Consider the following 16,995-nt stretch of genomic DNA (forward strand, 5'->3'; position numbering starts at 1 on the left):
AGCTACTTCAATTTATCTTGAGCATAGTTCATGAACACAGGCTAATTTTCAAAATGACAGTCCAGAGGGCAGGAGGCAAGACGTACACGGTACACTCGACCTGTTTTCTATACTCATTGATGAGTGGCTAATTAATCTACCATTTTATTACCAGTGAGCTTTTGGATTCTTTGCTAATTTTAATAAACGTCCTTCAGAATTCATACTACGTACACTAAGTTATTAATAAATAAATGAGAGACTTACCATAGTCATAGAGAAAAGTAAAAGAACTACTCCCTCCGTCCCTAAATTACATTCCTCTTTCTCTCTATTATGTGAGGAATAAATGCTAGAAAGGGGAATGTAATTTAGGGATGGAGGGAATAGAATAATACATAAAAACTTAATAGAAAAGAGTAAAGACCAGTACATAGCAAGGCTAGAATACCCTGTTACATATCCAGGATTTCTAGAAACATTGTTAAGCCCTAAACTACACGCAATTATGCATATAAACCAAAAATCAATCGGAATTCAGTAGTCAATCCCTACAACCCATAAGCTTGAATGTTGCATTTGAAAAAACAAGTTGCATACATCAGGTTTATCAGCCCATAAAAATTTGACATGGAAGGTATCCACCTTGTAAGCCATTACCTGATGCTATAACAGACCGACCAGAAAGCTCAAGCTGACACGTCAAAGAGCTCCTTGGAAGCTTCATCAATGATTTACAGAACTGACATTCCTTCCACACTGCATATGCTTTTTCGCGTTCATATTTGTCATATTCCCCATCCACCATATGAAATTTTACGAGAAGCTTTTCCAAAACAAAAGCATTACGTAGAATGTATGCCAGAAACCTGAGGTTATCATCAGTTCCCTTCAGTCTCCATATTTGTATAGTCTTGTGAGCTTACTTATCAAAACAATCTGAAATTGAATCTGGTGTACACAAACTACTTTGCTCCATTTTATCATCACAATCTGACACCTTAAGATGCTCTAAGTTGGGAAAACAATGTAAGGAAAACATCAAATCCTTCAAGAAATTTGTTTCGAGATGGGCTACGTTAGAAAAGATTGGCAGTTTCACAGGGTTTTGATATTTGAATATATTGGTCAGACTCTCTAGCCTTAGCTCAAGATTGGTAACAGTAGACATTCCTCCAACAAACTTGGTCATCTGGTGAAGATATTCTTTTCGTGCTTCAGACAATGAGCCATAATCCAGCTCTTTCTCCTCTTCATCATCTGACTCCAGCCCATACCATTCATCATGCATCAATTCAATACGCGCTTCCTTTAACACAGTTGGATTCCGGAGAAAGTAATAAATTGAATAGAAATTCTCAATTTTCAGGTTTTCCAATTTGGGTGCATCGATATATACACTAATTTGCCCGGGAGTGTATAGCATATGTATAGACAATGATTTCAAATTGGGGGCAATGATATTCACAACAGAACTAGACAATGAAAAATGTAGATTATCAGCTAGATCGAAGTCTAAATCTAAATGTTCCAAATGAGGGCAAGATCTTAATAGAGTCCCCAACGAAAGAGGAACATCAATAAGCTTGCAAAGGTTAAGTGACTTCAAATTAGGTAGATGAAAGCATAAGCTCCCAATTTCCGGCCATTTAAACTGAAGCAAGCCCCATAATTTCAAAGTTACCAGAGATTGTGAATTGAACAGAATAGCGGGTACACAAAACTGACTATCATAATGTGCATCGATCCTGATATCCTCCACATTTCGACTGCAAACTTCACGGACCCATAATTCTATTTCTGATTCACTAATTTCCGGAGATTTAAACACCTCTAGCAGAGCAAGATCAAAGACGTGGAGCTTCCGGGATGTAAGCTGTCGTAGGATGCAGTCAAACATGGCGGCAACTCCTGATGTTCTACAAGTAACGATTTCAACGCAGGTGATGCCGGTCCAGACCCGGCGCCATCGGTGGGATAAGACGGAGGTTGCGATGGCAACATGGATAGGGAGACGAGAAAGAATGTTGGTGAGAATGACATCAGGAAGTGAGCTCAACCTGTCTTCTTCTTCCGCCCTCGACCTTCTGCGCTGTTTTCTGATATAGCATTTCATAATTTTGCCATCAACCATTTTTTTCACTCTCACAGTCCCACTTTCACTCTCAAGTGGGAATTATAAATTTATACTCTCTTGGTCCTACAACTAACGTTAATGTGAAATTTTGATAATTAAGAAACAAAGGTTTATTGTGTACTTATAATTATAATGGTACATTGCACTTATATCGTACATTGTACTTAGATTTTTATTTTTTTTTACTCCGTAGTTGAAAAAGGTACATTATTAAATTTCATTTAGATTAATGCACTAATTATACATTGTACTTGCTCCGTATAAATTTTTTTTTTTTTAATCAAAATATACTCGTACACACTATGCATATAAATTCATTGGAAATTACATGATATTATTTATTAATACATTGTACTTGCATTTTATTTTAATTAAAAATATACAGAGTATTATAATCTGTAGTTCGTTTTCAAAAAATAATCCTTAGTTCATTGTACTTATATATAGAGTATTACTGTATTGGAATACATTTCAATATTGGGAAAAGTAAAATGATGGAGTAAATATTTTTGGGCACAATTTTCTACTTCGTAATAAAATTATGATAAATATTTGATTTTGGAAGAATAAAAGGTAAGATAGGTTCATAGGTAGTAATGACTAATGGGGAGAAAAAAGAAGGCAACTTTCACTTGCCAATCAGATGACTAGGTATCTTCATGTTACAAAAAATGAAAAAACCACACATTTTCTCAGTTATTTTTATTAAAAATAAATAAAAGAAAAAGAAAAAAAAAAAAAAAAGTACATAGTAAGCAGTTTCTTACTTTGATCCTCTGCCTTAGTCTTAACTTTACAAATAGACCACCAGTTATGAATAACCTGTTCTCATTAATCAGCTGTACAACTTTATATAAAGGGAATTAATAGTCATAACAATAGTTTTTTAACAGCTTGGGAAGAATACATCTTTGTGCACCAGATAAAACTAGAAATCAGTAACAATCAGAACTTAGAAGCTATTTAGTATTTACTGCCGTTTGAGCGCTCACCCTCTCCTTCTAAACCCCTTCTCTCATGAGTCAGGACATCCTTTCTTCTGCCCTTTCCCCTCCCTAGCCTAATCTAGCACTAAAAGCTATTCTTATTTTATGATGTTCGAGTAAGTTTAATTGGACATGAACACAAGCTAATTTACAAAATGACATGCCAGGACTCCAGGAGGCAAGAGGCACATTATACACTTCGCCTGTTTTCTAGACTCGTTAATGAGAGATTTGCACAGTACACTAGTGTCCAAGCATCAAGGGCTCAAGGCAGTCTCTGCTATGAAATAAATCATATATAGATGTCATAAACTGGGCTCTTTACAAGTTCATCAACCATTACCAGCTTCTGTTCACTATCACTGGTAAGAAACGAAATGATCAAATTCCCTGAAACAGGACCTTCCTGCAGAAACATGTAGGACACTAAGACCTTTGCACTTCTTAGTTATCCATCAGCTGCAAAGCACACTAAACAAACTGCCATGGTTTTACCAAAGGACACACCTAGTAATTTAACCTCAAGTTGTCATTGTACAGCAAGCCAACTAACAAATTGATGCTTAGGGACATTCAGATTATTCCAAATCTACTTTTTCCAAATTATCATTATCTTTATCTTATTTGATTTAACCACTTACAGTTAAGAGCATTCATACATCCAGCACCTATTCATCTTGAACATTCTAATACCAATACATTTTCATCTCCTAAAAATATGTGACCGGCATCTCTTAAATTCACATATGTTTTCACAGGAATAAACTAAAATCTAACGCTGATAAATTGATTTAAATAAAAATCCAGTGATTAGGGCTTAGATTTACAGCAAAAGACATATATACTCAACAAAATGAGGCAAATACCTAGCAACTTAAGAAAGTTTTAGATTTTGTCCACTTGGGGTTGTATTAGTTCCATGGGATCAAATTTGCAATGAATCTCCTAGGCTCAAAGGAGTCCAAGCTAAACTTCCTACACATTTTTTAATACTTGCAGGAGCTCCCTTAACATGTGTATCAAATAAATAAGCAAAAGCAACTAGGCTTTATGCCTTTTGACCTTTTCATTTTCCTCTTCCTAAGTTACATCCTTCTGACTCTTAGGCTCCAGTGCTCCACTTGGTTTGATGGAAACATTTTTAATGAACAATGAATTACCATGGATAACACATTTTAAGGGAAAAAATAATGGTAAATATCACTTTCCTTCTACCCAACTAAACACTCCCTTAGGGAGCAAAACAGGCGCCTTTTATGCACAACATTCTTTTTCTGCTCCATCCTTGGTTCCCTTATTAGCATAGCTAAATCTTTGCCATCTCTTGGCCAGTCTATAATCTATCATATAACCTGAAGCTATTACATAGTTAATAGTTTACAAAAATAGAAAACAAGATAAAGAGGTTCAGTTTGGAATATTGTTATTTACCACAATATCATTTAAGCCTTACGGCACACTCCAAAGTTAAGGTATTCTACAAAGTTATTAATCATCACTGACTGTTGTTTGCAATTGCAAGTAGAATGTAAACTAGATAATCCCCTCAAACAGATGAGTTATCACTTCTATATCTTCTTTGATTTCAGACGACTACTTGTGTGTTCACCCTTTACTAAAAATCAATATGCACTTAGCACAATTTAACACTTCACAACTATTGAATTCTAAGGTGGCTATGTGATCACCTGGCAGGGTAAAAACAGTACTCTGATCATATGAACTACTTGCCTGCTCATTTGTGTAATATTAGAAATTCATTTACTATTATTGTAACATACAGAACATTACATTATAAGTCATAATTGGAACAAAAATACACCATAGCTATATGGAGAAGAGAAAAGACTAGAATCTACAATAACAATTGCCATTGTATTAGTGGAAGAAGTTTACACAGTACACACAGAACTAATCAAATAGACAAGTACAAAGCAAGCTTTTATACACTAATACACACCAAGCTATATGCACTTCAAAAATAACTTTAAGCAGAAACCAAGCTATATGCATACATTAAATTAAATACAAATGAAATTGGGTAGTCAATACCTGCCACCCAAGTGCTCTAATGTTGGCTTTTGAAGAGTAAGAAGTTGCCACTATAATGTCAAATCATCAATCGGCCAAATACATTTGACATGTAAGGTATTCATCTTCAAAGGCACTACTTGATGTTGTGGCAGACCTTCCCGAGAACACAATCTCACAAGTTGATGACTTCCTAGGGAGCTTGAACAAGGACATACAGAACTTACGTTCCTTCCACAGTAAATCATTAGAGTCATCCCTCATACAAACATCTAAGCAAAGCTCATTCAAAACAACTGCGTTACTCAGAATGTATGCCAACAACTTGAGGTCATCATCAATTCCAATAAGCCCCCTTATCTGTATAGTCTTCATCTTACTTACCAAACAATCAGGCACGGAACCTGGTTCAGACCAATGATTAAGATCCATTGGGGGATCACCTTCCATGTTAACCTCAAGATGCTTTAAGTTAGGAAAGCATTGCAGCGAAAGTATCAAATCCTTCCAACCATTTAGCCCGATACCATCCAAGGTCATTTCGAAATTGGTTAGATTTCGGAATACTGGTAGAAACCCATTACCCACAGAGCTAAGGTGAGTAAATATATTGGTATCACTGTCAAGCTTTAAATCAAGGCTACTAACACTACACATCCCTCCAATAAACTTAGACATGTGGCGAAGATAATCGCCACTAGGCAACCAATCCATATCATCTTCATCCTCAAGATACCGCTCCTCCTTAATCAAATCAATACATGTTCTAACCAATCTAGTTGGGCTCCGAACGAAATCATAAAACGAAGTACAATCACGCAAATTAAGATACTCCAATTGAGGCGCATCAATAGATATATTAATATGCTGTGTCTGACCAACAAACTCCAAATCAATCTTCAACAACTTCAAATTAAGAGCACAAATATTCACAGAATCCGCAATTTCAGACTCAACAACATCCAATTTAAACACCAAATCTAAATCCTCCAATTTTTGACAACACCTAATTAAATTCCCCAACCAAAACGGAACATCAAGAAGATAATTCAAACTCAATTTCCTCAAATTTGGAAGTACAACACCTCCAATTTCGTCATCAGCAAAATCAAATTTAAGCTTACCAACCAATTCCAAATCCAAAATCACAACAGAATTAAACAAACAAACAGGAACATAAAAGAATTCTTCATAAAACGAACATCTTACATCAATAAAAACACTCTCCACATTCCGGCGACAAACTTCACGGAAACTCGATTCAAGCGAATCGGATTCCGGCAATTCGGACGGCGAAGTGAGAGAAAGGTGGAAAACGCGGAGTGTCGGAGCCGTAAGCTGAGCTAAGATGTGGTCGGCGGTGGTGGTGAAGGTGGAACCATCTGCGTGAAATTCGAGGCTAGTGACGGCGGTCCAGAGGCGGCGCCAACGGTGGGATAAGACGGAGGTGGCGGCGGCGGTGTCGATTGGGAGGAGAGAGAGTATGACGGTGATGATGGCGTCGGGAAGTGAGCTTAATCTGTCGTCGTCGTTGTCGTATTGTCGTTCGTAGTTGACGTTTTCAGTCATATTTTCTGGGTTTGGAGGATATTGGAAATAGGTGGAAGTGAAGTTTGAATGTTATTGAAAAAGTTGTATGTTGTATCAGATATTTGTTTGCTTGGTGTAGACGTTGTTCAAGGTGGTGGACGGGTGGTTATTTTGTGTTTGAGGCAGCCTAATTTTGGCTTAGGAGTTGTGGCCTGTGGGATACTTGATCAGTCAGGGGTTACCCGTTATCTAATTAGTGTTTTTGGTGCGTGTCAAATGGCCATGCAGAAAATAAGGCTTTTAATAAATTTTCGCCTTGAATGTGTTCGTTGAAGCTTTTGTGCCTATGTTTTCTCATTACAAGTCATTTTTAATACTCTCTCCAGTTCACATTAATTGTAACAATAGGCTTGACTAATAGTTTAAAAAATTATAAACTAGGCTTATAGACTTATAGTATGAAGTATTTTTTTTAATTTTTGTTAAGTGGAGAAAGATGTGGAGAAAAACGGCTTAGCCTTCTGTATTCCATTAATCACCAATATATACTCAATACAATAGAATACCTAACTTGCCTAAAACTCCTAACAAGATAGACTTGTCAAACATACAATATTAACATAAATATAACAAACCAAACTCCTAATACTCCCCCTCAAGTTGGAGCATGTAAATCACGAATGCCCAACTTGCGTAAGAGAAAACCAAACTGCTGACGTCCAAGAGCCTTGGTGAGAATATCTGCTAATTGATGACCTGTCGGAACATATGAGGTAGAAATATTACCGTTTATCAACTCATCACGAACAAAATGACAGTCTACCTCAATATGCTTCGTACGTTCATGAAACACTAGATTCTTAGCTATATGCAAAGCCGACTGATTATCACAAAACAACTGCATAGACTTTGAATGCTTAACACCAAGAACAAACAACAACATTTTCAACCATTTCAACTCACGAGAAGTGAGGGACATAGACCTGTATTCGGCTTCAGATGAGGATGTGGCTACAGTTGGCTGTTTCTTAGTCTTCCAAGAAACAGGGGAACGCCTAAGAAAACAAAATAACCTGACAAGGAACGCCGACTCAACGGGCACGCTGCCCAATCACTATCACAAAACGCCGTCAAGTGTAAATCTGTCGTAGGTCGCAACAAAATACCTTGTCCCGGACTACCCTTAAGATAGCGCAAGACACGAATGACCGCATCCCAATGAGAAACCTGTGGAACACTCAAAAACTGTGCCAAAACATGCACTGAATAACTCAACTCCGGTCGAGTGACCGACAAGTAAACCAAACGACCAACCAAACGACGATACTGTTCCGGATGAGCGAACGGCTCACCGGAAGCATGTGCAAGACAATGATTCTGCTCCATCGGAGTATCAATGGGTTTACAACCCAACATTCCTGCCTCAGTTAAAATATCAAGAGCATACTTTCGTTGAGAAAGAAAGATGCCCGCGGGACTCCGAGCAACCTCAATGCCTAAGAAATACTTAAGCAAACCCAAATCCTTCATATAGAAGCATTTGCTCAAATAGGCTTTAAAACGAACAATTGTATCATGAAAGGAGTCTGCAATGATCAAGTCATCGACATATACAAGAACATGCAAAGAGACATTGCCCTGTACATAGCTAAATAGAGAGTAATCAGCATATGAGTTTTTAAACCCAAAACCTCGCAGAGCACTTGACAGTTTTGAAAACCACTGTCTCGGGGCTTGTTTCAAGCCATATAAAGATTTCTCCAACCTGCAAACTTTGCCAGGTGTCGGAGTACCGTACCCTGGAGGAAACTGCATATATACTTCTTCATCCAAATCACCATGAAGAAATGCATTATGAACATCCATCTGATGTAACTCCCAATTCAAAGACACAACAACAGCTAATGAGATACGTACCGTAGTCATCTTTGCAACTGGAGCGAACGTCTCATTATAATCAACACCTTCAACTTGACGGTTTCCATAAACAACCAAACGAGCCTTGAGACGTTCCACTTTTGATTTGTCTGTGTACTTGATTTTGTACACCCAACCACTACCAATAGCCCTCTTGCCTGGATGAAGATCCACAACAATCCATGTGCCATTGCGTTCTAGAGCATCAATCTCATCTTGCATAGCCTTACGCCAACCGACGTCTTTAACCGCCTCTTTGAATGAAGACGGTTCCTTTCCCTTAGTGATCGTCGCCATAAAACACCTGTGTCTGTTAGAAAAACGATTATATTCAACATGACAAGCTATAAGGAAAGGTTTACCTGAAGAATATGATTGAGGAGGGACTACAGTTGATGTAGATGGGTCTATATTTTCAGAAATGATAGTATGAGTAACATAATTCCGATGCCACGAAGGACGTTTTTCACGATGTCCACAACCTAAATTATCCGACGAACTCCCCCTCAAATATTTCGGAGAAATAAAAATATTCTCACCATCCAATTCACGTTCTTGAACAACCCCCGAGCTAAAACTATCCTTTGAAACATCGTTACAACTAACACTGGGCGAAGAAGAAGAGAAAGTAGTCGAGGAAGATGACAAAACAGGCTGCCCCACAGCCTGCCCGTGGCTGGGGACCTGCTGTGCTGGCTACTGCACACTGCTGGGTGGTGGCTGGCCGTAAGCACCACCAGCGGGCGCTGGAAAAGCGGCGAGCTGGCCTGTGCCTTGCTGCTGCTGGGAAAGCGCCTGGCCAGCGGGCGCTGGCTGCCCTGCTGCACCTGCTACTGCATCTGCTGCGTGGGAGGAGCTCGAAGCAGGCTGCTCCGCAGCCTGATCGCGGCTGGGCAGCTGCTCCCGCGGCCAGGTTGCGGGGTTAACTGTTTTGACCGCGACTCCTTCCCTTTGTACACCGCTATTTGTCCCCAAAAATGCATCACCATCATCCCACACCGGGGATTTGAAAAATATCGTTCCCACAAAAGCCTCTGCTCATCCGGAAGTGACTCGAGATATGGGAATTTATCCTCAAAAAACTGAACATCCCGACTAACAAAAAATTCATTTGTCTCTAAATCATAAAGACGCCAACCTTTCTTACCGTGAGGATAACCAACAAAAATACATTTTCTGGAACGAGAATCAAATTTATCTTTAACCCGAGGACGATTCGCAGCATAAGCAAGACAACCAAAAACCCGTAAACCATCATAAGACGGTACTTGACCAAACAAACATTCATGAGGGGTTTTACCATTCAAAACCGGAGTAGGTGTGCGATTAATGAGATGAACAACCGTCATAACACACTCACCCAAAAATACTTGGGCAACTTTGCCTGAAACCGAAGAGCACGAGCTACGTTTAAAAATGTGACGATGCTTATGCTCTACTCTACCATTCTGTTGAGCCGTGTCAACACATGACGTTTGATGCAAAATGCCTTTCTTAGCAAGAAAGAACCTAAACTAAGAAACTCCTGACCATTATCACTACGAACCACCTTGACCTTACGGCCAAACTGAGTCTTAGCCATAGCACAAAACTCACGAACCAACTGAGAAGCTTCATATTTACCAACCATTAAGAACACCCAAGTAGAACGCGAAAAATCATCAATAATGGTAAGAAAATACTGAGCATCACAACTAGACAAAATCTTATTCGGACCCCAAATATCACAATGAATCAAATCAAATATACCAGATACTCTATTTGTACTCAATAATGGAAAGGAGTTACGGGGTTGCTTCCCCATAAAACAAATATCACAATCAAACAAACAACCAGAAGAACTATTATGATCATGAGTACTACGAGAAACTCCCGAAAGAGAACTAACCACTTGCATCGACGGATGACCAAGACGTTTGTGCCATAACAAACTTGCATCTGAAACTACCACTTGTTTGCCCGAGAATTTTGAGCACGAACCGGACGAAAAATATAGACCCCATCACACTGCTCCCCCGCTCCAATCAGGTTCCTCAAACTGCGGTCCTGAATTATGCATAGCTTGTCAGTGAACATAACAGAATAGGATTGTTTTTCTAATAACTGAGACACAGCCAACAAGTTGCATTTAAGAGCAGGAACATAAAGAACATTATCAAGTGTTAAATTATCAGACAGAATAACTCTCCCTTCTTTTGTGGCAGTAGTGCTCTTCCCATTAGGTAAACCAACAGGAGACGAGATATCAGATAAATTTGTAAATAAATCAATATTACCATACATATGATTTGAAGCTCCAGTATCAATGAGCCAATCGACAGAATTATAGGTGCGAAGAGACAAAGAACTCGAGCACTGAATGATAGATAGAAGTTCTTTCCATTGCTCATCAGTGATAGTAGGAACACTCCTACGATCTGCGTTAGTAAGACGCTCAAATGTACGGTTAGATTGAGCCCCCATTGAAAGAGAACACAAACCAGCTCAACAACGCACCAACCATACGCACCAACCACACGCAAATAACCAAACTAGCTCAAACAATCACCAAAGATCGTAGTGCAGCACAAATACCACCAAATACACTAATACCACCAAATATAACCAAACTGCACCACCACAATACACAATAAAAAAAAAAAAAAACCAACTTGCTCCCACCAAACAATAAACTAGCAGCAAGTATAAACCAAAGAAAGAGCCACTAATAATAATAGCTTTCTTGAATAGAAAACAAAAGAACACAACCACAAATCAACGAGTGATTAATTAGGAACAAATAATCAATGCAAGACAACAAATAAAATATGGCTGCCTTGAAAGAAATAAAGAACAAGCTCCAATGTCAACAAAGCTTACTCACAACCACGCAAGAAAGAATAAGTGTAACAAGCTCCTACTACCCACGAGGCCACGAGCAACTCCAACACACCAAAGCTGCCACACCACTAGACAGCACACAAAACTCGGCACACACCGCAGCACACACTGCAGCACTAACCAAAACAGAACAAACAGAGCAGCAGCACGCAATTAACGCACCACACAAAAAACACACGGAGCACTACAAAGCACTGCACCCAAACACGCACACAACAGAGTCGCGCAAACACAGCACCACGACACGCAGCACTTGAGAATACCACGATATGCAGTACCAAATAAATTCGAACCAAAATTAATTAGGGAATACCACGATATGCAGTACCAAATAAATTCGAACCAAAATTAATTAGGGTTTGTGAGCCCTAGTTGGAGCAAATAAAACAGAATTTGCAGTAATTGTTAATAAATTGAAGCCTTAATTTCTCAAACAAACAAGTAAATTTGCGGAATTAAACAATAACCAACCAAGATCGATGAAAAAAAAAATCTCTATAAAATTAGAGAGACCTGATAACCATGTTAAGTGAAAGAAAGATGTGGAGAAAACGGCTTAGCCTTTTGTATTCCATTAATCACCAATATATACTCAATACAATAGAATACCTAACTTGTCTAAAACTCCTAACAAGATAGACTTGCCAAATATACAATATTAACATAAATATAACAAACCAAACTCCTAATAATTTTATTTTTTTGAGGAAATAGTATGAAGTATTGTTAGTAAGAAATATAAATAATAAAAAAAAAAGTAGTGTGGGTAGGGAGCAGGGCCGTCTATAAAGCATTAATAATTTAATATTACTAAGTTTTTTTTTTAAAAAAAAAAACTAAATTTTTAATAATACGGAAGTAGTAATAATTCAATGAGACAATAAACAAAAATAAATTACGAGACAGAGAGAGTATTTAAATTACCAAATAGACATTACAATTGAGAATAGATTGCTCTTTTAATTTTTCCAACACCTTTAATTTTTTTTTTTTTTTTAAAAAATAGTGATAATCAATAACTATAACTTAACTATATATATATACTAAAAGACACACCAGCAATGACACGTGTCATCTCCTGGTGTGTTTTTAGTTTTGATTTTTTTTTTTTTGGTTAAAGTTTATTTAACGTAAATTTTTAATAAGGTAAATAAAAATTGGCTAAAACGTAAATTGCCTTAATTGTACTAAATCAATATAGCAAGAGTTTATTTATGAACTTTAACAACCGTGCATTATTGCACAGACCTAAAGTCCCCTAAACCTAGTTGTACAATTAAATGAATCAAAACAAAAAAAAATTACGAGTACAGTACCAAGAGAGATAATTAAAAGAGTTCAATTTTATTTAGAAAATCAAAAACTAAAGTCAAAAGGCATTAATTGGAAAAGAAAGAAGAATAGGAAAGCTGAGTTTTGTTTTGACATAAGGTGGGCTTGTTTACTGGAAATATCAAAAGATGGAGGGGAGAATTTTGTTTTTTTTTTTTTTCCTTTTTTTTTCAATTAGTATTATGTGCACCATGGTGCACCTAGAAAATAGGTACACCACGTCTACAATTTTGAACATTTAGTAAAAAAAATTGAACATTTTACAAAAAAAATGAACATTTAGTAAAAAAATATGAACACGTTATAAAAAACTGAACATATACATGCAATTTTTAATGTCCATATTTTATAAAGAAATGTTCATTTTGTATACAGTAAATGTTCAATTTATATTACAAAACTATTGAATTATTACGAATCAAACAAACTTTTTCAAAATTTGTCTAACTCGTAATAATTCAAAGTTTGCGATTGTTCAGATTTTTTTTACTAAATGTTTAAAATTTGTTATTGTTCATATTTTTTTTACTAAATGTTCAAAAAGTATTGGAGTAGTGCATTGTGATTGTAAATTTTTTTTTACTAAATGTTCAAAAATTTGCAATGTTTAGACTTTTTTACTAAATGTTCAATATTCGCAATTGTTCATATTTTTTTACTATATGTTTCAAAGTATAGGTGTGATTCATTGCGATTGTTCAGATTTTTTAAATTAAATGTTCAAATTTTGCGATGTTCATATTTTTTACTACATGTTCAAATTTACAATTGTTCAAATCTTTTTACTAAATATTCAAAAGTATAGACGTGGTGCACCTATTTTTTGGTGCACCATGGTGCATCTTAAAATTTGCGTTTTTTTAACTTTAAGTATTGAATCGGATTTTGGGCCCCTGACTTTTGGGGCCCTATTCCGTGTATGAGGAAAATCCAAGTCTAAGACGGGCCTGGTGAGGAGATATATATATATATATATATATATATATATATATATATATATATATATATATATATATATTTTTAAACCAAATCTATCTATGAATATAACTAAAGTAAAAACTGATGATATCATTGTTATCCACATGTCAACCACTTATAAAAAAAAAACTAGATGAAGTCCGTGTGATGCACAGTTTTTTTGAATTTTTAAATATATATATATTTTATGTATGTGTTAAAATTTGTTATATATTTAGATAAAATTCATAATATTAAAAGATAATATTTTATATTTAATTAATTTAAACTTAAAAATTTCATTCAACAATTTTTCTTACATGGCATTTGAATGATTTAATTTTAAAAGAAATTAATAATCTCTTATTTTACTGGTTACAATTATAATTTATAATCCTACGTGGCATTAAGAAAATTAAATCTTATATGGCTCTCTAAAAGCTCGGGAAAAACTCCCCTTTATATATATACTAGGTGAAACCCCTTGTAATTCACGGATATTGACTAATTATAATGAAAATATAATTAGATTCTCCCTCTGTTTTTAAATATTTGCTCCACTTTCCTTTTTCGGTCATTTTTAAATACTTGCTTCATTTCCTTATTTGGAATACTTTTACAATATTTAATTTATTTCTCTCACCTAGTGGACCCAATATAAATCATATTTTATTTAATTTCATATTCTCTCTCCTCCAATTCTCTCCACTACTTTTGTTTTTTTTACAATTTTTTAATTCTTTTACCTACCCCACTACCTCCTTATATTATTACTTTCTCCAATTTCTCCTAAAACTCCGCGCATGGAGAAATGGAGCAAGTATTTAAAATCAGATGGAGTATTAAAAACTAAATCGATTGATCAATATTAAATCGTATGAAACACAGTTCGTATCAAAAATGAAATACAGTTCGTATTAAAACAATAAAAACATGAGAGATAAAATATTTAAATATGTGACAGTTATAATGTGCAAGTCGATACTTTAGAAAGTTTATTTTAGATTTTATATAAAATAAAAGTCACAATCTAAATGCAATCCTTTTTTAATGTAATAATATTTTTTTTAGAAAGTAATTTTGACAAGTGTCCTCTTATATTCGCTTTTACTAGTATGTAATTGATTGATTGATTGATGATGTCAAATTATGGCCTTTTCACATTTACTAAACTGAGCTGAACTGAACTGATTGGAGCTTAACTAAACTGAATTGAACTGATTGGAGATGAACTGAACAGAACTGAGCTGAAATGAATATTATATGAGAGAAAGAAATTAGGAGCTGAATTGAACTGAACTGATTAGAGCTGAACTGAACTGAGCTGAATTGATTGGAGCTTAACTGAACTGAACTAAAATTAAGTAAATGTGAATAGATCCTTAGTTATAGATTATAGATTATAGTTTTTTCTAAGAGGTCTATTTTCTTTTTTAATATTATGGTATGAAAAAAAAAAAACAAATTTAGAAAATTTTATTTGATCAAAACGTGCATTGTACGAGATTAATCTAGTTATCTACCATTTATATTCCCCTTTAATTTTCCTTCTCTAATGTACTTTGGATATAAATTTTTTTTTGAAGTACGTACTTTGTATATAAATAATATGATATGATAAAAATCTCCAAGCCAACTAAAATTTATCAAATAAAAAATAATTGCCTACAATTTGTTTCTACAATACATATTTTTCTTTAAAAAAAATAGAACTAAGGGAATAACATGGCACTTTCTAGTTTCAAATCAATTAATAAAATAAGTACAATAAGTTTTAATATGTGTTATGAGCTCTAATAAGTTCAATGAGTTTGATTAGGTGTGCAAAAATAAGGTATAAGAACTTTTAATAATACTTATGACAAAGTATAAGAAGTTTCAATCACAGTCTAATAATGACATGTTTTGTTTGCTTTATTTTTGCTTATTTTAATTTAATTTGATATAGTATAATATAATTTGGTTTGATCTGATCTGATTATCTGATTTGATCAAACTTTAAATTTAGGTGCAACATAAAAATAATAAAGTGTGACAAAAATTATTATTAAACATGACCTAAGTTTTAATCTTGATAACGTTCAATTAAGATTGATTTTGTCTTAATTACAAGGTTAAATTATTTAAGTCTAAATCATTTCCTATGGTTTTAATTTAGATCATACTTGTATTAGATAAAGTGGTTGCACCTTGAATACAATATAACAATAACAAATAAATACGGTAAAAATAAGTGCGGCAAAAATAAGTTAATTTTAGGAAAATTTGCGAGGAAGGTCCTTTTAAGTGATCGACTTTGTGAGAAAGGTCATTTTCTAAAAAATGTGGCACAAAAGATCCTTTTATCGACATTGGGTTGTAGGGAGAGTCCTTTCACCAAACTCTGACGACCAAATTTTTCTAACAAAAAAAGTCATGTGACCACTTTAATTTTCCCTCGATTTTCATTTTTCCCCTTTTATCCCATTATTAAACCCTAATGGTATATACACGTCAGATTACTTCGAAACATTAGGCTCTGGAAACTTTAAGAAGTGTTATGTTGGTGACTAGTAGGATAGTCAACCGACTAAGCGTACAACTATAGATTTGTTTGGTTTAAATCCCTTTCAACACCTCAACAGCAAAACACTCTTCATGGGTTGTTGAAACATGTTTTTCTTACAAGTTAGACATAGTTGCATGCATCTAGACCAATCTTTAAATTTTGTGTGTATGTACGTCTTCTTTAATAATACCCATTAAGTTATTTTAAATAATTAAAAGTTACATATATAATTTTTTTCAATTCGTGAAAGAGCCGGAAACGTGCGGAAAAATTCGATCGTGTTGGGAATTAGGCGTTAATCACCACATCATACACATTGTGAATGATAATTTGATTTATTTTATTATAAATTTATAATTTGATTTATTTTACTATTTAATGATTTCAGACACAAAAATACATTTTATTTTAATTAAAGTGTTATTGCCTATTACAAAAGTATATTTTTTTAATGTACTCCCTCCATTTTTAAATACTTGCTCCACTTTTTTTATCCGGTCGTTTTTAAATACTTGTTCCATTTCCTTTTTTGGAAAACATTTACAATATTTAATTCGTTACTCACACTTAGTGGACCGAACTAATACTCTCTCTTTCTCCTATTCTTCCACTACTTTTGTTTTTTACAATTTTTTATTTTCTCAACTATCCCACTACCTTCATATTTTATTACTTTCTCCAATTTCTCCTAAAACTCC

At 35.0% G+C, this 16,995-nt stretch overlaps 2 protein-coding genes across 2 annotated transcripts; both read right to left on the minus strand.

Annotated features, from left to right (window-relative positions):
• Nucleotides 1-901: 901 nt before the first annotated feature.
• On the minus strand, nt 902-2,113 carry LOC110717148 (F-box/FBD/LRR-repeat protein At1g16930-like). The gene has a single exon (XM_021895786.1). The coding sequence runs from the start codon at nt 2,111-2,113 to the stop codon at nt 902-904; it is 1,212 nt and encodes a 403-aa protein (XP_021751478.1).
• Nucleotides 2,114-4,951: 2,838 nt separating this feature from the next.
• LOC110717149 (F-box/FBD/LRR-repeat protein At5g22660-like) lies at nt 4,952-7,031 on the minus strand. The gene has a single exon (XM_021895788.1). It carries the CDS (start codon nt 6,700-6,702, stop codon nt 5,221-5,223), a length of 1,482 nt encoding a protein of 493 aa, XP_021751480.1. The 5' UTR covers nt 6,703-7,031; the 3' UTR covers nt 4,952-5,220.
• Between the last annotated feature and the right edge of the window lie 9,964 nt (nt 7,032-16,995).

Source organism: Chenopodium quinoa, unplaced genomic scaffold, assembly GCF_001683475.1.
Source record: "Chenopodium quinoa cultivar QQ74 unplaced genomic scaffold, ASM168347v1, whole genome shotgun sequence".
NCBI classification, from domain to species: Eukaryota; Viridiplantae; Streptophyta; class Magnoliopsida; order Caryophyllales; family Amaranthaceae; genus Chenopodium; species Chenopodium quinoa.